Raw genomic sequence first — 27,767 nt, forward strand, 5'->3', positions numbered from 1 at the left:
AAAAAGCTTCTTAAAAGTGAAACAATTGTTAAGAGAATGTCCTTTATTGTGACACCATTGACATTTTCCCAGAAAGGGACGGTTTCCAGTAGCTTGTGAGGATTGGTTTGATGGTGTAGGCAAGAGACCGGTAGCAGTATTGTCTTGACGAGTGGGCCATGATTTGCGGGGTTGATGATTTGCATAGAAAGCTATAACTGGTTGGTGGAGATTTGGTGATGAGATTTGTTGTGCAAGAGTTAATTCATGATTGATGAGTTTCTCATGTAACTCATTGAAAGAAATGGGTGAGTCTCTTGCGTGAACAACATCCAGAATAGGTTTATATATGGATTGGTCTAGCCCATTTAGAACATCATCAATCACATCTTCTTGATCAAGTTTCTTGCCCAGGATTGCTTGCTCATCAACTACAGTCTTGATGCTCTGCATGCATTCAGTGACAGTTGGGTAGAAGTTTTGGTTATTTGTTTTAGGCGATGTTGAAGTTGCTTAATGTGACCTCGTGAAGGGGAAGCATAAGTTCCAGCTAGGGTTTGCCATGCTTCTCGAGATGACGAAGCATTTGTCACAAGAGGGACAATTTGGGGAGATAGACTGCCAACGATTGCTCCAAAAAGTAGTCTGTCTTGCAGGAACCATTTAGGGTAGTCGGCATGAGGTGTAATTGTTCCATCGGCGGCTGTGATTGACGATGGAGGAAGATGGGTTCCATCAATGAATCGGTACAGATCGAGGCCATGAATGAGGGCTTCGATCTGTGTTTTCCATCCAAGGTAATTTGTAGAGGTTAGCTTCAGGGTGGAAGGAAAGTGAACAATGGTGAGATCGTCCTTGGAAGTGGTGTTAATGATCAGAGAGGAGCTTGAGTTTTCTGCAGTGTTGCCCATGATTATGCGTCTGAGAAAGAAAGAAGGAGAGAAATTTGAGAAGTATTCAAAGCCGTAGCTCTGATACCATATGAAGAGTGAAATAGATTTGGGAAGGTTATCTGTATTGATTTTATTGTTGATTTACATAACATGTATACAGGAGTATATATAATTGAATGTACAGCTATACTAGGAGATAAATACGGAAGACTAAAACAATATTGACTAAGTAAAATACACGTGAATAGAATGGGAAGAGATAATAATGAATCTGATCAGATTATATCTTAATAATGTGTAGGTGAATCAAACAATAAAATTAATTTACAACAATTGCAAGTGTGTACGAGTGCATGTTTTTAGTAGGAGACGAACATAACGATATTGGGGAGCGACAAACATACATGGATAAAAGGGACGACGAACGTTCTGTAACATAGTGATTGGTGACCAATAGTGATGTGTAAACAATGATATGGTGAAAGAGTTTACGGTATCAGATATGATGAAGGTGTGGAGGTGTTACACAACAAAGTTAAGGAAATGAGTTTTTAGATGGGGATGTGTGTGAAAGAAAGAAAATAGAGAAAGAAAGAGATATAGAGTTGTGGGTCCATTATATATTTAATAATAATAAAATATTTAAAAAATAAAAATAAATTACAAAAAGATACAATAGTCTTTCTAGTTTTGAACCAAATAGACAAATACACAACTAAATTACACAAAAAAAAAAAAAAGAAGACCAAATCTACAAATTTTCTAAAATTTAGATCTTAACCAGAGAAAATAAAAAACCACATTGACCATTTTGTAACTTTTTTTTAAAATTTTTTTTTATTTTATAATTTAAAGTTTTGGCCTAACTTTCCATTTTATTTTTTCATTTTCTATTTTCTAATGAGCATTTCAAAATTTGAATTTTTGTGACGGGAGCGCATGGCAAAATGGTCATTTCAAAAGTCATAGGGACCCGATTTCTCCGATAGATAAAGGAGATCGCGATAACAGAAACCCCTACTCACCAGTAAGAGAGAAGAAAATTGACGAGCGAGAAGCGGAGACTACATCTTGTCAATTCACATTCAATCGACACTATGGTAAGCAGACTTTCTTTATCTTCCCCCTATTTTTCGTCAGTCGTTCTCCGTTTCAGTGTTGCTTATCGAGATTTCGGTTTGCATCATGCGAAGCTTACCAGCATAATATAGGTTAGGGCTTTATGGAGTCGGAAGGTTTTCTCCGATTTGACAGTTTGTAAACCATGAACCCATTGATATGAATTCCAAACATATCGTGAAGTTTATTAAGTTCATGTGTTCCTGCTATATGTGCATCTGATTGTAGAGCGGCGATATAGAAGCTGTCCATCTCCGGAAATTAGTATTTGTGAGTTTGGAATGCGAGATCCTGCATGTGGATCTTGAGATCCTTTAGTTCAAAGTTTGAACCGATTTAACTCCGTCTGTGATTCCAAGCCATGTATTTGGAGTTGCCGAATACTCCATAAGAGGCGATTTAGTATGCGATGTTTTAGCCTTACAGAGGAAAAAAAAACTTTGGTTAAGACCACATTTCGGTATACTTGATACTCAACCCTTCGTAAAGGAAACTTTTGATTTCTTATGTCAAATGACTTAAACTTTCAAATTCGTATGAACTTGTGTACTTTTTTGTCCCCACTGAGGGTACTTACGTAACTTAGAAAGTTAGAACGCCCGTGAAGAAAATCCAGTGACAAATTATATCAGATTTTTTTATAAGTTTTAGACGTGGTGTTGATTTCAAATTGCATGTATGTGCTTTCATCTCTGTAATAGATCATGTCTCTCATAGTTTCAGTTTTAATCATTTACTCGGTTGAAAACACTTGAATTGTTTTTGTTGGCAGGATGGGCAAGATTCAGGAGATACTAAGCAGAGCACTGCAGACATGACACAATTTGTAAGTTTGTTGAATCTATTGCTTCTACTATACTTTATATGCTTATGTTTTTAGTGTCATATTCATCTGCAATTAGCAATTAAATGCTTGTGCTTACACTGGGGCTTTTGGTTATTTGATATATCCTTTTACTTTGGGTCTATTTTTTGTATATCGTTCTCGAGCATGGATGTTCTTCAATGTTTGTAGAAGTTAGCTATCATCGAAGGCTGATTTTGCTATAAAGCATTACAAAATTTGAATCTAGAGTTGCATTGTGCACAAGAGTCCTGTTTTTTTTATGTGTGATTAGGCATATTTGTAGGTCTTGACCTAGATATGATTTCATTTATATGAATCAACAAATCATCAAATAAATGAATCAATGTATTAATCTGATTCATAAAATTCTTTTTGGGTGGGGTCGGTTAAAATTAAATTTGGAATCTTGTTTTACAATTTCAAATATTAACCTCTACACCTGCCATCCTTCCTACCTTTTCTCTTTTAAATACCCCTTCTTGCCTTCTCTTTTTTATAGTCTGTTTGCTTTTTTCTTTATCTTTTCTATAAATCAATCCAAAATGTGACATTACCAACAATTTTGAAGTGGGAAGTACATTTTATGACGATAAATTTTTAACATATGTGTTTTTGTGACAATCTTTTTTTAATATGAAAGTACTTTTCTAACAAAAACATAAAAAAAATGATTGGTTTGTTATGAACATGACACTTTTGGTTTTGTGAAGTTAAACTAATAAGACTAGATACGCTTCAGATGTTTATTTAAAATTTGGGTGCATGATAGTTTTGATTGGTTTCATGATGATAATTCTTTGAATGTGTGTTTTTATGTGATTACATCTTTAACAACAAATGGTTAAAAGATTATTGTCTACATGATGTTAGCTTTTTGTAAACAGTTAAGGGTAGATATGTTTTCAAAAAATATATTGCTCTAAGAAATTGTCACGTCTTCGAATAATAGATAAAGAAAAAAATTATGTTATCGAAAGAATTATAAGAAAAAGTTAAAAGCAAATGGACTGATTATTTATTTATCATGTGTATTTTTACAGGTTCAAACCCTTCTTCAGCAGATGGTAAGATGCTAAGATATCTCCATTTTTATTTTTGTGTTTGAGAAGATTTATAGATTGTAACTTATCAGAAATATTGTCTGTGTTACAGCAAAGCAGATTTCAGACCATGTCCGACTCAATTGTTACAAAGAATATCCTTTTTTTTTTTTTTGCTTAAAATGAAGTAAGATCATAAAAATTAGAAATGAATATTTTTATTGATGATGTGAAAAATTTCCTTAATGAGATGAGAATGCACTTGATGAGATGGGAGAACGCATAAATGAGCTGGAACAGAGCATCAACGACCTGAGAACAGAAATGGGGGCAGAAGGAGGAGGCTCTCCCTCACCATCACCATTGTCTACATCTAAGAAGCCTGATGCCAAACCAGAAGAACCTTCTTCTGCTGAATAAGTGAATCAAGAAAGACACAATCTTATGTTTGGATCTAATATCTGTATTTGTTTGATGATATTTTACTGATTTTATGCTCAATGTTTGTCTTTACTGGTTTTTATGCTTTTTTTTTTCTACTTAACAATTAATTTCGTTCTATACTGTTTAAGATATACATACCAATTGCCATACCATGCCTTTTGGAAAAAGAAAAACCGACTTCATGTTTTTCGCATTTATCAAGATGCATTTTGGTTGTGTTTGTTACAACTTCTCTCACTCACTCCAATTGTCTAGGGCTATTTTCTATGATTCATGTCAAAATCGACTTCATATTTTACACTGATTTAACTTTTTGGTTAAAAAAAGCTGTAAATAAGTATTAATATTATAATTTTTAATGATATCAATAGTCTATGTGAAATTGAATTCATGACAAGGTAACGTAGTATTAGGGGAGGGATCTTGTGGAGGTGGATGGTTCATGTGGAGGAGACATTTTATGTGGAGTAGGAAGGCTTTAACAGGTGTCGGTGACATTTTTTTTTTGGAAAGAATAGGGTTTGCATTGTATTGTAGATTCAAAATAACCGACAAGGGATTCTTGTTTCGTCTATTTATTTTTTTTTCTTTTTATCGTATCCTTTTTACATGCCTAGTGTCTGGAATTTTATAATAAGCTTTTAAATAAGTGTTGATTGGACATATTTTGTTGGATATGAGTTGTAAATGAATTATTAAAAATCTTTAAGCGACTACACTTCTAAGATCCGTACTTTTATGCATGCCTATTCATTTTGGTCAAATAAAGTACGTCCTAAATACGATTAATATTCAGAAAATAATTAAAAATAGTCCTTTTCCTCAAATTTTTTGGGCAAATAGTTAATTAAATAAAAAAAATCGTCATCGTATTGAAAATGTTGACTGTGAAAATCATGTGGACTACGAAAATCCTAAAGGCCTAAGGCGCTCTTCGGTTCTAAGTATATAAAAACCATTTTTTTTCTTTTCCTCATTTTAACACAACATTTTCACAAGTAATTATAAATTCTCTCGGAAAACAAGGGTTGGAAATGACAAGGATCTTCCCCATTTATTGTAATCTGCGTTATTTATTTATTATCTTTTTTATTTTTTTTATTTTTTTTATAGCCCGAAAATTAGAAACTATAGCATTTGTGTAACACCCCTCGCTAGGGTATGACTGAAAACACTTTTAAGAAACATTTTTGTTTAAATTCAAATAGTTCATAGTAAAGTTTGCAGAAATACAACTGTCCCAAAATAATAAACTTTTTATAAAGTTTTAAAGTAGCGATGTTAACAATAAACGTATCAAAAACACTTGTTTAAGCTCACCATACATATTGTGGTCTTCTCAAAGTCCAAGCTAAGGTCTTCGACTCCTTGACTCTCTCTTCAATCTTGAGCATTTACCAAAATAAGTGTAACATCCAAAAATTTTAAGCCAAATTTAAACTTTTTCAACCATGAAACCAAATAGTGTTTTACAAAATGTTCTCAAAATATTATTCATCAGAGTATCCCAAAAATGTAATTATATGGATGAGGAGCGGTACGGTCAAGCCTTTGCCTTGCCATGATCTCCGGAAGGACCTGAAACAATAAACTGAAACTGTAAGCCCGAGGGCTTAGTGAGCTACCCCCAAAATACCAATACCACACCGATAATACCATATCAATAACAGATAATCAACAACATGCATACTGGGCCTTCGGCCTGACTGGACCGCCCTGCAGGGCCTACAGTCTATCTGGATCTATCCCGAGCCTTCGGTATGACTGGACCGCTATACGGGCCTACAGTCTATCCGGACCGCTCGTAGGGTATATTGGCCTTCAGCACAAAGCAGGACCGCCTCAACCCAAACATCAAGCAAATAACCATGTGCACATGACTAACATATACTAGCTTATACAGATATCAGATATAACTATCTCACAGATCATCGATCATAGCAATCTCCCATAACCAGAGCACCAACCTAACCAGGTCACTAACATACCAATCCTAACGGATCATAAGAGCATAACAACATATTGTTTATCCCGATACCGATCTAACAGATCATAACCACATGTAGCATATTGTAACCAAGATAACAGCTAAAAGGGTCGGCCTTGGTGCCTTAGACCCTATTGATATAGTGAGGATAACTCACCTTGCGACTGCCGACTGGAAATAGAAAGCTCAACTCTTGAATCACCGCCACGAACCCCACCACCTATACCCAACACATCATAAGGTTTATAAATTCCTGAATACCCCAGAAGTCAACTGGTCAACCCTTGGTCAAAGTCAAAGTCAACTGTCAAGGTCAACAGTCCATGTTGACCTCAACTCGTCGAGTACCCTCAGCTACTCGCCGAGTTTCTTGCAATACTTGTCCGCTCGCCGAGTCACCAGAGTGACTCGTCGAGTTCCTAAGGCTCGTGGTCGAAGCTCCACGGCTACTCGTCGGGTTTCCTTCTTGCACTCGACAAGTCCACACGCATCCATTAATTATGAAACCCTAACTGACTCGCCGAGTTGTTCATCCAACTCGTTGAGTCTACGACAATCTTCATCGGGCTCGCCGAGTTGTTCACCCAACTCGTCGGGTCCATGCCCATCTTCATATGACTCGCCGAGTCGACCATGCGACTCGCCGAGTCCCTTCATTCCTTCAACCATACAGACACTTTTTAAGCCATGCCAAGGCTCCAAATTGCAGATCCAACTTCCTTAGGCATGCTTATCACGTAAAGTTGAAAACTTTACGTGCATGCAAGGCTTTTAAGACCCTAAAATAACAAAACTAAGCTTGCAATGAAGTTACACCCTTGAGGGAAGGCTCATACTAGGCAAAGCTGATGACTTTATGAATCTAGAGGTCAAGGGGAGTCCAGATCTGAAGTTACAACTTCAGATCTTGGCTTAAGCACAAGAAACCTTTCTTAAAACTCATGCAAAAGAGGTTAAAAGAGAGATGAGCCAAAGAAACAACTTAATACCTTCCAGAGAGTGACAACTGATGAATCTCTTAGCTCCCCACGAGTTCCTAGCCTTGATTTCCTTGCTTCCTAAAGTGTTTTCTCCTCCAAAATTCCTCCTCCAAGCTTGAACACACCAAAAGAACACACACACTCGATTTAGGGTCTGAGAGGGACAAGAAGCAGTAAAAGGGAGGCTGGGGGAGGCCAATGATCCTTTAAATAGGGTGCAAAACCCCGAAAATTAGGGTTTCATCCTCGAGCTCCTACTCGTCGAGTCCCTTTTTGGACTTGGCGAGTAGGTCACTAAAACACGCGGACAAACCCGCTGCTACTCGACGAGTAGGAAAACCAACTCGTCGAGTAGACCTTGAAATCAAGAAAATTCTTATATAAAATCGATACCTGAGAATCGGGGCGTTACAATAAGTTAGGCAATGAATTTGCCTAGTGAGAATAGTCACGGTAGATTCATTTGGAGTAAGAAGATAACAATCTAACTGATTCGAATCGGCCTCCAAAAAACCATTTAAAAATCATTTCCAAAAAATGTAAGAGTTTTATGACCAAAACCTTATAAAAACCCAAAGTTTAATAAAACAATCTCAAAAGATTTAATGACCCAAATTAAGTTTAAGGGTTTATGACCCATAAACCAACTTTTAAAACAACCACTAACCTTAAACTAACATTAGTTAGTTAAGCAAAAATCAAAGATCAACTTTAGTTCCAAACAGGATAAGTAAATAACAAAATTAATAATATGCAATCTGCAGCTATCTCAATACCCAAGTTCCCCTAAAGAAGTCCAATATCATTGATTTGATGGTTAAGCACTTGAGTGTGAAGGAGCGTATTCTAAACACAACTAATGGAAAGGATGTAAGAAGGAGTGTATTCCAAACAAACATCTCCTAATTCCTCATTATAGGCTAGGTATTCATGAATCATCACATGAACACCACACGAAGGGTAGATAGCCCACTTGTGCATAGTGAAGATTATCTAGAAATCGCTCACTGTCAGCATACATCATATAACCAATCTCGTATGGATATAATGGATTTACAAGGGCACCCATCCTATAATGTATGCACATGTTTTATTCCCATATAGTTTTCATCATAAAACACCACAACACAGAAAACATCATTTCATCATAAAACATCATTTTTGTCATACATCAATATTTCTCTTTAACGAAAACGTTTTCAAAAAAACTTATCAATATTTCAGCATAAATAATCTTTTACAACATTTCAACTTTTACAGAAATCTTTTTTTTTCTTTCCAAAACCACTTTGTATAAAATACACAATTAGTACTTACAGAAAAGCATATAACATGTAAAGGCACATAAAGACATTTAAAACAACTTATATTATATTTGCAAATCATAACATGTGAAAACTTTAGAATAGAAAATCAGAGTAAGGGACATATGCTCCCGGTAAATTCACCTTAGTCTAAAGCTTAGCAAACACTTTACTCTTCAACACTTGCACTACTCTTTTCCCAAACTCTATGCTTCCTAATCATCACCTATATAATACCAATGTAGGTTACTATAATGACCAAAATACCCCTAGGGCTCATAAAAATCCTAACCTCTCAAAATGTTCATTTTTTGCCTTAATATGATTTATGGAAGTGAAATTAGACCAAATGAATAAGCCAAACTCTAAGAATTGACAAAGTGTAAAACGAAGTCAGAGGACTTTATGTATCATGTTCACTTAGGAACGGGTTGTGTTCTACATTACGTGTCACATCCATTTTGAGAACGCATCATGTTCTACAAAATGATTTTCCATTTTCAGTTTTCTTTCTCATTTAGCCATCATACTTTGCATATTTGCTTGGGGTCTCTTAAAGTAATATCTTATACAACTTCTATGGGTTCTCAAACATGTTTATAAGATGTTTAGATATTCCAAAACACTTAACTTAATCCATTAAGTTCTTCACAATAATCCCATATCCTTATTGCTCATCAAACTTTACTTATGGAGCTAAGAGCTCAACATGTACATAATCTTACTAATGAACTATATAACAATCCTAAAACCCTTTGTACTACATTTGGATCATAATATATGCATTTTAGTTCTCTCTAATATATGCATTGTAGGCTCATTATTCAAAGTACACATGCCTGACGGTGGTGTCTGATGGTGTTGGCCGGCGAATGAGTCCAGCTCCGACCCTCCTGTCTTCTTCGATCGCATAGTTTCTCGATTCTTATTTCTAATTTCGAAGTCTTTCCCTATAGTGCTCCTGTCATCCTTGACCATGGGTGGTTTAGGATCGATTGCATAGCACGAATAGTCGGCGATGGAGATGATGACGGTGGTGGTCGGGAGCCAAGATGATGATGGTTGTGGACAATCGTTTTTACAGAAAGACGGGGAAAGGGTGTTGGTGTTATAGGTTTTAAAATTGATTACCTAATTTAAAGAGGGATATTATTTGATTTTATCAATTTACCATAATTATTTATAGTATAGATTACTATTATACCCTTATATTTATTATTAATGATTTATTTTTTCTTAAATTCTCATTGGTCCATAGATGCATACAATAATTACTGGAAACATTTGAACCTAGCTCTCTCTCTCTCTCTCTCTCTCTATATATATATATATATATATATATATATATATATACACACACACACACACACTATTTCTCGCATTTTCAAAACTATCAATCATCAACAATCACATATCTTCAATACTATAACACTTGACCAATCATAACATCTTAATTGATTAGTTTTTTTCAGCATAACCAGATCTCCATCATTATCGATCAAATTGTATTTCGATATCTCATATCTTCAACATCATCGATCAATTTTACTTCAACATTTTGACCAACTGTCGTTTTGGTTTTTGGATATATATAGGAGGGAAACACGATTGGGTAGATATAATAAAAGTTATTTCTCTTGCGTGCTATGAGGCGTGTGAGTTTCTTTGTGAGAGACTCTTTAAAAGATGTCTCATGCAACATGAGAAAACATGAAAAAACGTGCAGGAAAAATTAAAATGTTTATACAATTTTTAATACTTTTAATTTACCTACACGCTAGATACTATGTAGCACATAAATAAAGTCTAATAAGTTATACTAAGAATATCATATTTTCATGCCCACAAGATCTAAGAATATAAATTTTCTTTTAAAGTTTTATCAGAGTTAGCGGCACGAATTTTTGTTCGTTCAGGCATTAGTTCAATTTAAAAATTCTTTTAAAAGTATAATTGAAAATCATACCTCAAAGAATGGTATATGAATAAAAAGTCATCATGTATTGTCCTTTGACATTTGTTTTGGATTTGGTAATGACCGAGTCCATCACGGCAGCGACGATACCTTTCTCTTTTACTTGCTTTTGTACTTTTGCTTTTTTATATGATTTCAATTTTCGAACTTGCAAAAAAATTAATAATAATAGCTTTCAAGAGGATTGCCAAGATATATCTTCTGTCCAATATTATGCTTTATTTGGTTTACGTAAAAGAACACAACCATCAAAATTGACTATTATATATATATATATATATATATATATATATATATATATTAAAGGGGTGTTTGGCTTATCTTTTCAGAGGGCAAAATGACTTTTGGGAAAAGTTACAAAAAGCCAGGATTTCCTGTCTTTTCCAAAAAGTCAGTTTTCCTTCTATCAAAATCCCAAAAGTTGCTTTTAAAATACTTTTACCAAAGATCTTTTCCCTTCTATCTTTTTCTAAAAGTTCTTTTGGTCTCTAAAAAGATAAGCCAAACAAAATCTGAAGGAGCTTATGAATAGTAACTTTCCATATTTTTGGTTTTGACCACAAAACTTTACATGCTTTAGGTTTTGGCCACAACAAGTTTGGAAAATTGACAATTTTAATCCTTGGATTGCTTTGTTTTGTAGTTTTGGCCACAATAAGTTTGGGAGGTTGACAGTTTGGTCCTTGGATTGCTACCGTCCTAATATTTACTTAAGCAATCCCTACTTTAAAATTATGTTTACATAAATGGTCCCTATAATTTATAGAAATGGTCCATATATTGATAAAAAATTACAGAAACGGTCGCTTTGTGATTTACACTTTTATCACATATCTTTTAAATTTTTTCGATTTTCACCAAAAGCGGCGTAGCCGCGCTTTGTTTACTGGTTATTATTATATATATATTAAAGTTATAAAAAGTTTTAACTGACACATTTTTTTGTCAATTTTGGTCCTCCAACTTACAACATTGACCCTTCATCTTTATGCTTTTTTTCACAAACAACCCTTTCACTTTGGTTTGAATTTTTCATAACCCTCGCATTTTATTACATATTATTAGTATTTAGTCTTTTGGCAGAAATGGTCCCTCATCATTATTATTATTATTGTTAGACAAAATTACATGATTGGTCCCTGTGGTTTACAAGATTTAACATTCTCTTTTTGGTTTTAAATTAATGTTTTATTTATTAGAAAATACCCACCCAATACCATAAACCCACCCACCATCTCTCATCACCACCACCACTGCCAAAATTACATAAATGGTCCATATGGTTTACCCATGGTGACAAATTCAGTCCCTACTACCTGAAAAGACCAAATTACCCTCACATTAACGGACAAAAAACAACCAACATGCTACTTTACTTTACAAAGCAATACCTTCCGACCCCGGCAACGCCGGGGAATCTTTTCTAGTTTAAAGAAAAATTATATCTATTAATATCATATTAATATTTACCGATTTATTGGTTTATTGTATTTATACAACATTAAATCTAGTGTTGAATCTGATATGTACAGCTCAGTTTTGTTTCACATAAAATTAAAGTTTGAGTTTGATATTACCTTAAGAGTATTTATCTGATTATCAATTGTATTCATGAGCAGAAGTTTCGTACAAAAAACAATAAAAGCAGGCAAATGTAGTTTATAATGGTAAATCTGATAAACTTCTGCTGTGGATGATTTCGTGTTTTCTAAAATCTGTCGTGGATCAGAAACAATAATTCATCCAATTCAAAACAGAGTGTTAGGATTTAGGAGGGAGTAACAGCAACGTACGTATGAATATGATAAAGGTAAAGAATTAAATAAAAAAAGGACCTTACAGGGCCTCGAATCTCGGTACCTGTTCTTGGTTTTGTGAATTTGATTTAATTACTCATTCAAATTTCGAAAAAAAATATATAAATGTGTACGCTGATCTCAAAAAGGAATGGATAACAGACCCTATGTACCTGATTCATCATTGAATCTGCATCCCAATTTTCCAGAAAAGTTCAAAATATTGATTATTATAATAGAAAAGGTATTGGCAAACAAAAATATTGTTTATAATCCACTAGTGAATGATTAAAACTAGACACTAGTATCATAAATTTGCAAACCAAATGAACACTCGAAACTATAGAATTAAAATGTAAAACTTTTTAATCGGAAGAAATAAACGTGTCCTGAAATAGAAATGAAATTCATCCAACAATCACCATAATCACTCAAATCATCATCAAGTTATGCTCAAATAAATGAAAATCAGAGGAAGAAGAAGAAGAAGAACTTCACACAAAGAAAAGGATTAAAAAAAAATCAACGTTGACAACGAGTAATTGTACTGCAACCACGCTGGTAAGGGTTAGCTTGACCACCTGATTGACAGTTATAGTACGACGCACCTCTCTGCGAGCACGGGACATTGTTCCCTTGCAGCGCTCCGTAGCTTATGTAATTAGTCGTCGCTAATATACGCCTAGTGCTTTCCGATTCCATCTCCATTTCTCCAGATCCCAGACACTCGGCTATGGACCCCTTGCATCCTCCTCCTCCCTGCTTGGACATCCAGATAAATTCATCTCCGCCGCTAGAGGCAGCAGCCGGCGATATGATGAAAGCAGATAGCATCATGGCGGATATTGCCACCAGGAGAAGAAGAAAATTGGTAGAAATCGCCATCGCTGAATGAAATGAATAATTTGGTGGAAAATAATGGAAATTGTTGTTTTGAAGAAGCAAGACAAAGAGAGCGGGTCGGCAGGCCTTATTTAAATATTTGGCCCTTTTCTTGTATTGTACTCGCATTCCCATTCTCGTCTTAATTTCCAAATATACCCTTGCATTTCGATATTCAGTAATATAGATATATGATTTCAATAAAATATGATTTAAATTGTACTTGATATTTGTCTATATTGCTATTCCATCTTCCATTTCAATAATAATAACTCATAACGTTATCATGTATCGTCACAACATATTTACTAGTGAAGTGCATACCAATGTTTTAAAACCCGAGTTTTTAGTTGACCCAGTGTGATGACAGGTTCACGGGTCAACCGGTTGAACCGCCGGGTCAACCCGGTTTATGGACTTTTTCTATTTTCATATATTTTTATTTTCCTAAAACCAATAATTTGATGTCCACAAAGTTTAAACATTGAAAAACATATCAAAACATTGTATAAATCAATCTAAACACAATAAACAACCACATAGAGTACAAAAAACAAAACAAAACATAGTTTTGGCGTTCGCTACTTGTATCCAAGCCCTATTAAAACGGGTCAATCCGGTTTTAACCGGTTCAACATAACGGTTCAACCGTGGTTTAGAGGAAATCCGACCGGTTCGATCCGGTTCGTATTTTTACAAAAAACCGTTCTCAATTGACCCGCCTTCTACCCCGGGTCACGGTCCAACCGGTTGAACCGGCCGGGTCGACCCGAGTTTTAAAACATTGGTGCATACCACATCATCAAAATAGCCACTCCACAACATGTTTACTAGGAGAGAGAGAGAGAGAGAGAGACCTTTGTGAACATTTGTGACCACCCTCACTCCACAACACAATTACTACGCTTTGAGATGGTGTTTACTAGGGGTGAAAACGAGTCAAGCTACTTGTGAGCGGCTCGTTAAAAGCTCGACTCGAAACCGATTTTAATCGAGCATGAGCCGAACTCAAGCTTAATATTAAGCTCGTTTATTAAATGAGCTCGGGCTCGAGCCTATGTCACTAAGCTCAATTAGGTTCGCGAGCCTAAACGCGTCTATATATAATATAATTTATTATTATTTTTATATACTAAAATAAAAAAATATTTGGGGAATTAGGAATTTAGGGATTTAGGGTATTAGTACACGAGCTCGAACTGAGCTTAAGATTATTTAGACAAGTTACACAAAAAAGGAGCTGAGCTCGAGCGAGCTTGTATAATTATTTACGATCTTGAGCTGATCTCAGTACAAGAAAACTTGAATCGAACCGAGCACGAGCTCGAACCTCGTATAACTTAAACTAGGGATGAGATTTAGAACCGAAAAACCGGACCGGAACCGGAACCGGAACCGTTAGAACCGGAATATATAGAACCGGTTCCGGTTCCGGGTTTAAAAGTTGGCTTTATCCGGGTTCTGGTTAATCCGGGTTTGGGTCCATCGGGTCCGGGTAAACCGAGTCTAAAAACAAAAACCGGTGTTACGAACTGGAACCACTTTTAGGACCGGAACCGGTTTTGGTGAAACGTTTAAAAGATACATATCTCATTCGTTTCAACTCCGATTGACATGCGGTTTTTTCCAACGTGTAGTTTAAAGTTTGTACATGATTTTAGACTATAATTTTTGCCATTTTTAGTTTTATATTCATTGACTTACAGTCCCCCAAAGTCAAGATATCGAAGCTGGAAGTTTTTAGTTTTTCAGTTTTTTTTGTATTCTGTGAAAGTATTAAAACATGCATATCTAATTCGTTTGAAGTCGGATTGACATGTGAGTTTTTCCAACTTGTAGTTTAGAGTTTGTACATGAGTTTAGACTATAATTTTGTCATTTTTGGTTTAATATTCAATGATTTACAGTCCCCCGAAGTCGGGATATCAAAACTGAATATTTTCAACTTTTCAGTTATTTGTTTTTGTACTTTGTATTCTGTGAAAATGTTAACACATGCATATCTCATTCGTTTAAATTCGGATTGAGATGCAGTTTTTTCCAGAGTGTAGTTTAGAGTTTTTACATGATTTTAGACTATAATTGTGTCAATTTTGGTTTCATATTCAATGAGTTACAGTCCCCCAAAGTCGGGATATCAATATGAAAATTTTCAAAGTTCAACCCACTAAGTAGTAAGTAATTACCAAAAAATTCTGGTTTTTCCGGTTCTAAAACCACTTTATCCGGTTCCAACCTACACACTTTGATGTTTCCGGGTTTTCCGGTTCTAGGCCCACTTTACCCGATACCGTACCCGGAAACGAACCGGAATCGGTTCCTATATACCGGTCTGATTTCCGGTTCTACAAAATCCCGTTAACCTGTTCCGGGTTTTCCGGGTCCGGGTCCATCCGGTCCGGGTTTGAACCTACTTTCATCCCTAACTTTAACGATCCCGAGCCAAGTCTGACCAGGCTCAGGGTCAACTCATTTGCACCATACTGCTCACTAGTGAAAATCCCTTCCATATAGGATTCTTACGGGTGAAAATATTCTTATACCGAAAGGCCTAATAGTTAGGCTAATGATTGGTAAAGTATTTAAAGATAAATTAAACATCCTCGTATATTTGCTTTATATTTATCCTTCTATCTATTTTAAATGTTAACAACTGTATTAAAATATTATTATTTTTATTAAGTATGATACATGTCAACATTTAAAATTGTCAGGAGGATGAGAAAAGAAAAAAAATATAAAAGGGTAGTTAATTTCTCTTTATAATAATATTATTATATTATAATAATTATAAGACAGTATAATCTCATAATATATTATTTTATATTGTTATTTTGATTGAATTACATGCTTGGTTTTTAGTTTACAAATATCAAAAGTTTTAATTTAAATATTCAAAGAGACTCCTATTAGTTTGGTTGGGAAATCAATGAAAATTGGTTCCATGTTCATTTACCCTCACCTTTCATTAAGTATATGTAAATGAAAAAATACCATAGTTTTTTTATTTTCCTATTTTCTTTTCTTATATTTATTTTAAAAGTTTTCTATAGTAAAATCCTATTATTTTGAAAAGTTTTTGATAATGTCCTAATTTTTTTTACAGTAAAGTCACGATTATTTGATTTTTGAATAGAAAAGCCTAAAAAACCCGGCTAATTTATTCATTTATGCTCTTTTTGACTTGTTCAGCAGGTCATGAGACAAAATTGTTAATTTTCTCAAATAATGAGACTTTTCTGCAGATTTTCTCAAATTTTTTATATATTGTATAAACGTATTTTTTACGTATTTATATATATTTTTACGTATTTATGATTTTTTAAACTTTTTATATATGTATATGTTTGCGTATTTTTATGTATTTTAAATGTATAAACATATTTTTTTACGTATTTATATGTATTTTTAAGTTTATATATATATATATATATATATATATATATGCATTTTTATGTATGTTAAATGTATAAAAGTATTTTTTTTACATATTTATATGTATTTTTAAGTAATTTACATATTTTGTAACATTATGATTTTCAGGTATTATACTTAAGCCCCTTCTGTTAACTTTATTTGCAAAATGGTCCCATGTGCTTGTTGCAAGAAACGTGTGTCTGGGCTCATTACACCCAGCGTAATGCATCTGATTTAAACCCTGAATTATGGGCGCCGATTGTGTCTGTGTCGGGGCCCTACCCTGCTCTCTCAGCTGCAACTCAATCTCAAGCTCCCGCCGCCTGGCGGCCTCTTATAAGTCCAGAAGCGTATCACAACGATGGGTTGCCACAAACTGTCGAATATCCGTCTTGAGCATGCTCAGATAACGAGTCATCTGAGCTTGATCAGAAGCAAACTCCGGGCATAACAGCGCCCTCTCGGTGAACATACAAGTGATTTCCGTCACCGTCTCCTGATCCTGTCTCAACTCCAGAAACTCCTGAGGTAACTGTTCCCGCTCGACTCGTGGAATGTAGCGAGCGCGGAACTTATCCCTGAACTGCTCCCAAGTAACATCAGCTCTATGCTCGTCTGAATACGACCCAATCATCAGCCTCAACCAGTCCTTTGCCCCGGACCTCAGCAAGTTCAGGGCACATCTGACCTTCTGGTCAGTAGGACATAAGCACGTGAAGAAACATCCCTCCACGTCAGACAACCACCTCAAGGCTTTGATGGGGTCCTGAGTCCCATCAACAGTAGGGGGCTTCGTGTTGTAAGTCCCGCTACTGAAAAGCCCGGCCGGCTCCCAACCTTGCCGCCGATACAGCCGCTGTAGCTGCTGGGGCAGCCTCCTCAGTGAGGGCTGCATAGCGATCATCGAAATACTCCACCATAACTGTCTTGATAGACCCAAACATCTCCGACAACTGAGCCCGAAACATAGCAGCAACCTCATCATGCAGGATCTCTCGGATCCTGTCATTCATCTCAACCGGCCTCATATGGCCAATAGTCTCGGGCGCTGTCGGCGCCTCCTGTCCGCCCTCTCCCTCTCCCTCTCTTGACCCGGATCCAGTCACGAATCGTCGTGTAACCACCATGCTGAAAACATACCAAAAAGATATAAAATATTTTACATAACAATCCGGGAACCAACTCCCAATCAAAACCCTAGGGGTTATGACTTCCTTGCTACGCTTATGGGTCCTGTGATTTCAGTAGTACGGGCCCATACTACCTTCCAAACCTACCCATATTTGTCTCAAGTATCATCACAAAGCCCTAAAACTATACATAAGCATGACATGCGCTCAGTCCTCACTCCTAGAGGAAGGCTAAATATCTCATAATCGGCGGACTCATCCCAAACAACCTACCCATCCATGAAACTTCCACCAACCCTGCAGTACTCGTGTATGCTAACCATACATAACACTGGACCCTAGAGACTTTCGAATACCTGATCCTACCCTAAGCCCTTCATCAAACAAGAACAGGAAATAAGGCAAAACCAACCATTCTCAGGCTATAAGATCTTTATTATGTACGGCCGTGATGCATACACTAAGCAACTACAGTAATGATGTCAATTCCATATAAGGGAAAACCCTAGGCTATCAGGCATCATATAATTAGACAATTCTATCATGAAATTCTTGAAGATCCCTAGCCTAGTACTAGCATGCTGATCTAACATATCACAAAATCAAATAATCCGTATCCGCGAGCTCCGGCTGATCGTACACTTGCATCCTCTTTTATTATTTTGAAAACATTTTAAGAAAATCGTTTTAAAATCTTGTCCTCAGTTTGAGACTGGAGACACGCGAGTGTTTCCTCCAATTCACTCAAACCAAGGCTCTGATACCGACTTGTAACATCCATGAAAATCATGCCAAATTTAAACTTTTTAAAACATTTCAAAACCCATGATTATTACAAAACTTGTTTTCCAAAGAGTATACTGTCAAAGTATCCCAGAATCAAAACATAAAATCATAAAGTGTGAGGAGCGGTACGATCATGCCTTCGCCTTCCCGCGATCATCAGAAGTACCTGAGACAATAATCGATAAATGTAAGCTCGAAGGCTTAGTGAGTTACCCCCAAAATTACCAACGCCATAAACATATCAATAACATATAAACAAACAACATGCATAATGAGCCATCAGTATGACTGGACCGACCCCAATCCTCAGTCTATCTGGACCGCTCTCTGAGCCCTCGGCATGTCTGGGCCGCCCTCCTCGGGGCCTTCAGCCTATCCGGACCACTCACTGGGCCTTCGTCCTGACTAGATTTGCCTGGCCCGGGCCTGCAGTCTACTCGGTCCGCCCAGGGTGTCTTGGCCTACTGCACATAGCGGGACCTGCCTCAACCCTTTCCCCAAACCAATAAACATGTGTACATAAATATCATACGCTCGCATGCAATAACAGATAGTCATATAGTTCTAGTCGTTCTCTAACATGACAACCATCCTACAACCAGGATATCAATCTAACAGATTACTAGCATAGCAACCATCCTAAATCCAGGATGAAATCTAACATATCAACCATCCTAAGCCAGGATGAAATCTAACATAGCAACCATCCTAAACCAGGATGTAAATCATAAAGGGTCGACCTTGGTGCCGTAGACCCTGCTGATATAGTGAGGAGAACTCACCTCACAATTGTCGCACTGAAATGATAAGCTCAAGCTCTCGAATCACCGACACGAACTCCGCCACCTATAGTTACCATAAAACAATTTCCATAAATTTCCAAATTACCAAAATACCTGTCACACCCCCAAACCAGAACGGTGGAAACGTTCGGGGGCGGAGGACGTCATGTACAATATCATAACAATGCAATATAGTAAAACAAGCAACAACATCATCCATTGCATTAATAATATAATTCAATACAAGTGTGTTCTGTGTAGTTTGAAAGACACCAAAATATGAATAAAAAATAAAGACGAGTCTTGAACATGCTCCGTCTTCTCAAAACCTAGTCATCGATAACTGTCTACTGGTGACCTGAGAATACAAGCTATTTTGAAAGCGTAGATCAACATTAAAGCTGGTGAGTTCATAAGTATTTTAGTGACATTGTTTGTATAAGTTTGATGAAAGTGTTTGAAAATGTTTGATGTAAAAGTTTGTAAGTGTTTGTTGTAAATGTTTGTATACTTCCTAGAAAATCCTATATTTTCTACTAAAGTAGTCTTCTACCAAGACCCGATTGTTTTGTATGTTTGTTCTTTTGTAAAAGTGAGTGTTTTTTCCTAAAGACTAACTATCATTTACCAAAAATATAGTTTACATTACCGTTTATGTGAGAAGATCACAAATTGAATGTAATGGAAAAATAAGGATGTACTAGTAGTATTGTATATAGCAACTACCGTTGTACTAACTACCTTAAATCAATTTGTTTAATTAAGGTAAAATGTGATATGATTGTAACCATACTTGATTGACTAGTAAAACACGACGTTCGAAGACGTCGAAATGGTATGACATTCGTCACCCGTAGACCTGCAGGTCCTACTGTAGCTAGCATCAAGGTGTAGGATGGTCAATCCCGTATAGATCTATACACAAATTCACGCTCTCCCTCCAGGAGACTCTGGTTACAAAACGTGACACGACAGTATATTGCCGTGCCATGAAGTAGTGGCTCACATTAATGTTATAGTATTCTTGTATTTGTATAGTATGTTCTCTCTGTTCTAATGTATAGTATGTTCTCTAGTGTATAGTATGTTCTCTCTGTTCTAGTGTATAGTATGTTTTCTCTGTTCTAGTGTATAATATGTTTTCTCTGTTTCTCATTATAGTATGATTGAACTGACTCATGTATGAACTGACTCTTGTATGTTTCATTGTTCTAGAAATAGTGAGTAGTAATCCTCTAAACTATACCTATTATAGTTTACTATTAAATGTTGTTTGAATGACTGATCATGTTTGTACACCTTTGCTAACCAAAGGTATTGAACTGATGTAAGAACTTTTATATCTATACACATATACATAATATATAACTAAGATTCAAACGACACTCGGACAAACAACCGGTACCCTAAGTCCACAACCAAACAAGGAACAGGAAATAAGGCGAGTTATCAGTCCTAAGCCCTTTCAACCTTATTTATATAACTATATCTATATAGACATGATTTTGACAATATATAAGTTTAAAAAGAGTTTTGTAAAATGATAAAGAGTTTAACATATAAAAGAGTTTATAAAACGATTTGAAGCAGTTTGTTTGATAACACAGTTTTGAAGTATAAGAAATCCACTTGTTTGGTAGTTATTAATAACATGTGATTGATATAATAACTATAATGTTTTCTACTTGTATTCCCCCCATAAAAGCATTTAAAATCATTTAAAAGGTAAGTTAGGGGTATGAACTCACCTGATCGTGAGTAATCTGGAAGATAAGATAGATATAGGATGCTTGAATTCACAAATGAAGTTCCGAAGCACAATTGGATCCTATAAGGCATATATTCACATATATGTGTATTCAGTTAGTCGTTATAACTACTAAAAAGTATAGGAACCCCCCTAAGATTGTAGGAAACACCCTAAATGAAGTGTTAGGCTCACAAATGGAAGCTTGGAAGGGGTTCACGGCCACCCATGGATGGGTTTGCAGCCTTAAAGAGTTCACGGCCTCATGAGGTGTTCACGACCCTTATGAATCTATGAAGGGTTCACGACCCTTATGAAGGGTTCACGGCCGTGATCCCTTCAAGCTCATGAAGATGATGATGAAACTTGACAAATCAAGGCTAGGATCTAATGGCCTTTCAAGTATGACAAGATTAAGGATGAAACACTTACGTTTTTTTAGGCTTGAGAGTGTTCATAGTTGAAGCTTTTTGAGAGAGAATGGATGTGTTCACGGTTGGGAGGAGGAGAAATGAGAAGAAAATGAGGCCACTCTAACATATATAAGAGGTGGTTCATGGCCGTGAACCTAGTTTGTGTCACACCCCCAAATCAAGGATGGTGGAAACGTCTGGGGGTGGCGGACTTCATGTATAGTATCATAACAACATGTAACAGTGATCAAAGCAATACAACCAATCATAAATATAAAGGAAAAGAATTACATGGTTTCAAGTGTTACATATTTCAATGATTGATTACAACATGATATAAAAATAGTTGTTCAACGCCGTAGCGTTCCATCCTCAAAAGCTTGTGATTACCTGGTTTCGTTGATTCCCTGAGAATACAAGTAGTTTTGAAAAAGTGTCAACAATTAAGTTGGTGAGTTCATAAGCTTTTTAGATGAAGAGTTTGGAAACCGATCTTTGTTATGAATTGTGTGATAACAAGAAAAATCCAATATTTTCCTTACAAAAGTGATGTGTTGTCTTTGATTCCAAGACCGAAAGTGTACAATACTATCCATACTTATTGATATAAAAAGTGATTTTAAATCGACATAAAACCCTTTTTGATTTGAGAAAATCCCAGTAAACTTTATGTGTTGTTAACTCCCTATGTGAGTCGCTATAACCATACTATGACTAATGAACCTGCCACGACGTTTCTCAGGCGTCGAAAAAGATAATGACACTTGTCACCCCAGACCTGCCGGTCTAGCTGTTGCATGCAGCTCAGGTGTGGTTTGTCAAACCCAATATAGATCTATACACAACTATCACGTTCTCCCTACAAGAGACTCTGGTTATAACTACCAGGAATTTTAACCCGTAATCTAGGAGTACTAAGAGGAATGTCTCACAATTTACGTTAACAAGTTTACATGTGGTGTGTGTGAGTGTAAAACCTTTTTCTGTGGGAATAAAACCTTCCGAACTGTGTTTGTTGTGTTAATGGAATCATAAACTATACCTATTATAGCTTATCAAAACGTTTTGTAATGGTAGAAATCCTCTTTGTATATGATGTAAACCTTTATAATGAGGTAAAAGACATGTAATATAACCAACATGTACTTATATATGATAATACACACCTTGCTCAGCAAGTTACAAGGTGTAAATGAGTTACTGGCAATTTGCTAGTTTTATCTTTTCTGTTCCTGTTCTTGGAATAATTATAGAAAAATCATACGGAGTCGAAAACTGATTCCGTAAATTCTGAGGGTTTAGAAACTGTGTCTAGTTTGTTCATAATTTTTATTATGATTTTTAGAAGTCTCTAACTGGTGTGAAAACGTTCATATTCACTTACTGGTCCGAATTCGTTGCTACAGTGATAGGCAGTTTTGTAAAAATCTCCAAAAATTGTAGAAAAATCGTATGGAGATGTACAAGTAGTCATTTTAAAGGTATGAACCTGAACTATTTGCATATTAAACAGTTTTGAAAGATATTAAGTCTAAGTTGGTCAAAATAGTCCGTGAATAGGACTCTACTTTTCTGATGAAAGCTGTTGTTTGAGTTTAGTTAAGTTGTTGGTGTTTTAACTTGTATTCCCCCCCTTAAAATTTAAGAAAAACATGAAAAGATAGGGGTATGAACCCACCTTGAGTGATTTCTTAGGAGGGATGATGGAGAAAAGGAGTTTCCAAGTCAAGAACACTTGGGTGATGCTTGAAGATTTGAAGGTTCTATGAACAAATATGATGATATTTGTGTAAGAAATCCATAATTTGGAGGAAGGATAGTAGAATATTTAAGTGTAGGAGGAAGATACTTACCAAATATGGATGAAAAACCCAAGATCAGCCTTTGAATCTTGAATTTTAGAGAGAGAAAGTGAGAGAGATGTTTTTGTTCTTCTTGAGAAAGAGTGTAATAAGTGGGAGGAGATATAATGATTTTTCCCATCTTTGAGTATTGAATCTAGCTGGAAAAGGGGTGGTGAAAGGACAAATAGTTGACTAGGTAGGGATGAATAGTGACTGAGGTGACCATAAAGTGGGTATGGGAGGTTGCTTGTGTCATAGCTTTATGGAAAAGTCAACACTCCACCCCAAAATCTAACTTAATAGATTTTATTCTTGGACAAGGATTTCCCCCAAAAATATGATTAAAAATGAATATTTAGGGTCTTTTATATTAAAATATGAGTTTTGGTGAAAATCCCGCGTTAAAATCATGAAAAACGAGCTTAAAACGAAGTCGGGGTCGAAAACCGGACAATAGGAGCGAATCTACGAAATTTCTGAGCTCAGGACCAAAGTTCGGTCCTAACATGCTTAGAACCGAGAGGTGGTTTTGGTTGTGGGTGAGAGCCGAGAGTATCTTCAGTCCGAGAAATCTCGCAGACGAGAAGGGAAGGGGGCGAAGGTGAAGTTCGGTCTAGGCGAGGTTCGGTCCAGGCGAGGTTCGGTTCTTAAACTAGTCTCGGTTTCGGTTGCTTCGGCTTCGGCCCTTCGGTCCTCTTACTTTCGATTCTTCATAGTTTCGGTTCTAATAGGAGGTTCGGCTCCTTAAGAGGGTTTGGCTCCTTAAGAGGTTTCGGCTCCTTAAGAGGGTTCGGCTCCTTAAGAGGTTTCGGCTCCTTAAGAGGGTTCGGCTCCTCAAGAGGGTTCGGCTCTTTAAAGCTGTTTTTCGCATAAACTTCCGTTTTCAAGCGGTTTTCGACTAAATCAAGGGTCGGGATGCCCCGAGTGATTATAAAAAGTTGAGAGAGATTTTGAGAGAGATTTGGGAGAGATTTCACATACTTGGAGAGATTTCACCTACTTGGAGAGATTTGGGAGAGATTTGACATACTTGGAGAGATTTCACATACTTGGAGAGATTTGGGAAAGATTTGACATACTTGGAGAGATTTCACATACTTGGAGAGATTTGGGAAAGATTTGACATACTTGGAGAGATTTCACATACTTGGAGAGATTTGGGAGAGATTTGACATACTTGGTGAGATTTCACATACTTGGAGAGATTTGGGAGAGATTTGACATACTTGGAGAGATTTGGGAGAGATTTCACATACTTGGAGAGATTTGGTAGAGATTTGACATACTTGGAGAGATTTGGGGGAGATTTCACATACTTGGAGAGATTTCACATACTTGGAGAGATTTGGGATAGAGAGAGATAGAGAGAGAGAGATCGAGAGGGACTTTGTTTGTGGCCTTTATGGGTATTTAACTTCGAAATGCAAGGTTTGTATACCCTGTTTTGCCTCGTTATGAGCGTTATACGCCCTCGAAGGGTATGTATTAATGTTTTTATCGAGTAGTTCCATCTCTTACCCTAATTTGGGTGTAGATTTTCTGAACACGTGAACTTCTAAGCGATGCTTTGTATTAAGATGGTGCGTTGTACAATAGTAAACATAAGGTAAACCCTAATATACAAGGGTTAATTGAGTTGACCGGTTTGACTTGTTGACATTATTTGAATTTGACTTGACCAGAAATTGACGGTTGTCACAGTTTGCGGCCGTGAACACCTTGTGAGTGATTTTCTGGTTCGAATTTGTCCTCCCGATCTCAAGCTAACTCATCCTAGCATCATTCATACATTACACTAGGCTCAGAAACTCTCAAACATGTCCTTAATAGTGCTAAAAGATTGCAGAAACTAGTCTGACTTTGATTGAATTCAATGGCTATACAAGATAGAAATTTCGGGTTGTCAAAATACCCCCAGAGGTCAAACTGGTCAACCCTTGGTCCAAGTCAAAGTCAACGGTCCATGTTGACCCAACTCGTCGAGTGCAACTAGCAACTCGTCGAGTGCAACTAGCAACTCGTCGAGTTCAGAAGGTCATAAAACCCTTAAGGGTTCAGAAGGTCATAAAACCCTCACTGACTCGCCGAGTCTAAGCATGTCCAAAAGTCGGGAAAAGCCTAGTTGACTCACCGAGTCACCCCACTGACTCGTTGAGTCCATGCATAAGTCTTTGCACAACAATCTTCATCGGACTCGCCGAGTTGGCCATGCAAATCGCCGAGTCCCTTCAGTCCATAATCCATTCAGATGCTATTTAAGCCAATTTAAGGTTCCATATTGCAGATCCAACTTCCCAAGGCATGTTTATCACGTAAAGTTGCAAACTTTACGTGCATGCAAGGCTCTAAAGACTTATAATGTCAAAACCAAGCTTGTAATGGTGTTTTACACCTAAGGAGATGTTCATACTTGCTAAAGCTGGAAGCTTTATGGGCTTAGAGACCAAAGAGAGTTCAAATCTGAAGTTGCAACTTCAGATCTTAGCTCATACCCAAGAATAGCTTCCTAATATGCTAGAAAAGCCCTAATCTTTAGCCAAATGAGATCTAGAAGGAAATGAGATCAAGTTAACGACTTGATACCTTCAGAAGATGCTAACTAAGGTAGATTTCAGATCCCCACACGCTCCTTGCTTCTAGTTACTTTTTCCTCCAAGCTTTTCTCACTAAGATCCACCTTCCAAAGCTTAAAATACACAAGAATGGAGCACACACACGGATTAGGGTTTGTTGGACTCTCAAGAGGTTGTAAGGGGCTAAAGGAGGCTAATGATCCTTTAAATAGGGTGCAAAACCCCAGAAATTAGGGTTTCATCCACCAGCTCCTACTCGTCGAGTCCTATCTTAGACTCGGCGAGTCGGTCACTTAACACGTGGCCAAACCCGCTCCTACTCGACGAGTCAGGGCATCCAACTCGTCGAGTAGACCTTGCAAATTTATGAAAATTAAAGCCATAGAATTAATACCTGAGAGTCGGGGCGTTACATTATGGCTCATGTTACCCTCATTTCTCAGCCTCCACTGACCTTATAGACTCATTTCGAAACCCTAGACCTTTCTAATGTGTTTTTGAGCTCATTGTGTGCATCTTGGTGTGTTTTGGTTCATTATCAAGAAAAAGGATTTTGGTGCAAGGTTGTGGATCAAGGAAGAGCTTGTAGATCCTGACTCTCTACTCCATTTCCAGCTTGTTTGAGGTCAAAAGTTATGACCTTGTTCATTAGAAGCTTAACTCTAGTTTATATGGGTTTTGGACCCTTTTTGGCCCCATGAATGAGATCTAGTGGTTTGAAACCACTCCAGGAGCTATGAGTTGCCACTGTTGGTGTTTCTGAGGTTCAAAGTTCATAAAGTTGGCACCTTTAGGGTTGAGAATCACCCATGCATGAGGTTATGTCCATTAGTGAAAGTAGAGTGATATATCTTGAAGTTGAGTCCTTTTGGGGAATGCAAAGTCACAAAGTCAGTGGCTTTATGATTCTAGACGCTTATTGGGGGTTAGATCTATGGTTTGGACTTCTGGTATTAAGCATTAAGTGCTTAAATCAGGTTTTTGCTTAATGGTCGTGTACGTCGAGCGTAACTCTGTGTACGCCGAGCGTACGCGTATGCGTCCCCGATCCAAACCAAGCGAACCAGTACGTGGGGCGTACCGGGTTTATGTAACACCCGTAGATTCGGGCTAGTCAATTAAGATATAATAAGCATTAAAAATGATTTTTTTATAGAAGACTATATAGGATAAGTAATCTTAACCAAAGTAATAGTTAGGGTCAACAATTGTAACCTATTTGATCTAATAAATAAGAATTATGTGAATATTATGTGTGTCATGATTATTATAATATAATGAAATAGGAAAAATCAACCGAATCACCCGTAAATCGTAAAAATAAGTGCGCCAAAACATATACACACACACACACACACATATATATATATATATATATATATATATATATATATATATATATATATATATAGAAAGTACACGTCCTCCCGATCCCGAAAATATAAATGTCGTAGAAATCCGACTCTGTATGAATTAGATATGATTTTTATAAGATATAAAAGTCAGCCGCGCACAAGGAACGTATGACGTAAAAAGCTACAAACAAAATGGTTGACTTTTAGCTAAAGCCACCAAAAAGAAAATTGTAGTACTCTTTAAAATAAGAATTTTGAGAAAAAGAATGCCATAAATGGAGTCCGTACGAGAGAGTTATGATTTTAGCAAAATCATTTAACTTTATAAATATATGGATAAAAATAAAGTCAAAATTAACCGACGGAGTTTAAATGAAAGTTGTCTCGTCGATAGCTACGCGTGGATATAAAGAACGTCAAAAACGAAGTTTGTATGAACGAGTTATAATTTATAATAGCATACTTACGTATTAA

At 36.5% G+C, this 27,767-nt stretch overlaps 2 protein-coding genes across 2 annotated transcripts; one reads left to right on the top strand and one right to left on the bottom strand.

The window, feature by feature from the left end:
• The first annotated feature begins 1,854 nt into the window (after positions 1–1,854).
• LOC145134309 (uncharacterized) lies at positions 1,855–4,399 on the top strand. The gene is made up of 5 exons (XM_079069172.1): positions 1,855–1,972; positions 2,764–2,817; positions 3,879–3,902; positions 3,991–4,033; positions 4,141–4,399. The coding sequence occupies exons 1-5, from the start codon at positions 1,970–1,972 to the stop codon at positions 4,296–4,298; spliced, it is 282 nt and encodes a 93-aa protein (XP_078925298.1). The 5' UTR covers positions 1,855–1,969; the 3' UTR covers positions 4,299–4,399.
• An 8,308-nt stretch (positions 4,400–12,707) lies between these two features.
• Positions 12,708–13,342, bottom strand: RALF1 (rapid alkalinization factor 1). Its single transcript, XM_079063103.1, has one exon. The coding sequence runs from the start codon at positions 13,247–13,249 to the stop codon at positions 12,887–12,889; it is 363 nt and encodes a 120-aa protein (XP_078919229.1). The 5' UTR covers positions 13,250–13,342; the 3' UTR covers positions 12,708–12,886.
• Between the last annotated feature and the right edge of the window lie 14,425 nt (positions 13,343–27,767).

Source organism: Lactuca virosa, chromosome 8, assembly GCF_052849685.1.
Source record: "Lactuca virosa cultivar CGN04683 chromosome 8, Lactuca_virosa_CGN04683_v6, whole genome shotgun sequence".
NCBI lineage: Eukaryota > Viridiplantae > Streptophyta > Magnoliopsida > Asterales > Asteraceae > Lactuca > Lactuca virosa.

Coding starts and splice junctions, on each gene's coding strand:
- LOC145134309 (XM_079069172.1), top strand. Junction 3,903..3,990: donor AAACCCTTCTTCAGCAGATG/GTAAGATGCTAA, acceptor TCTGTGTTACAG/CAAAGCAGATTTCAGACCAT. Junction 4,034..4,140: donor CGACTCAATTGTTACAAAGA/ATATCCTTTTTT, acceptor ATGAGAATGCAC/TTGATGAGATGGGAGAACGC.
- RALF1 (XM_079063103.1), bottom strand. CDS start 13,249: ATGGCGATTTCTACCAATTTTCTTCTTCTCCTGGTGGCAATATCCGCC.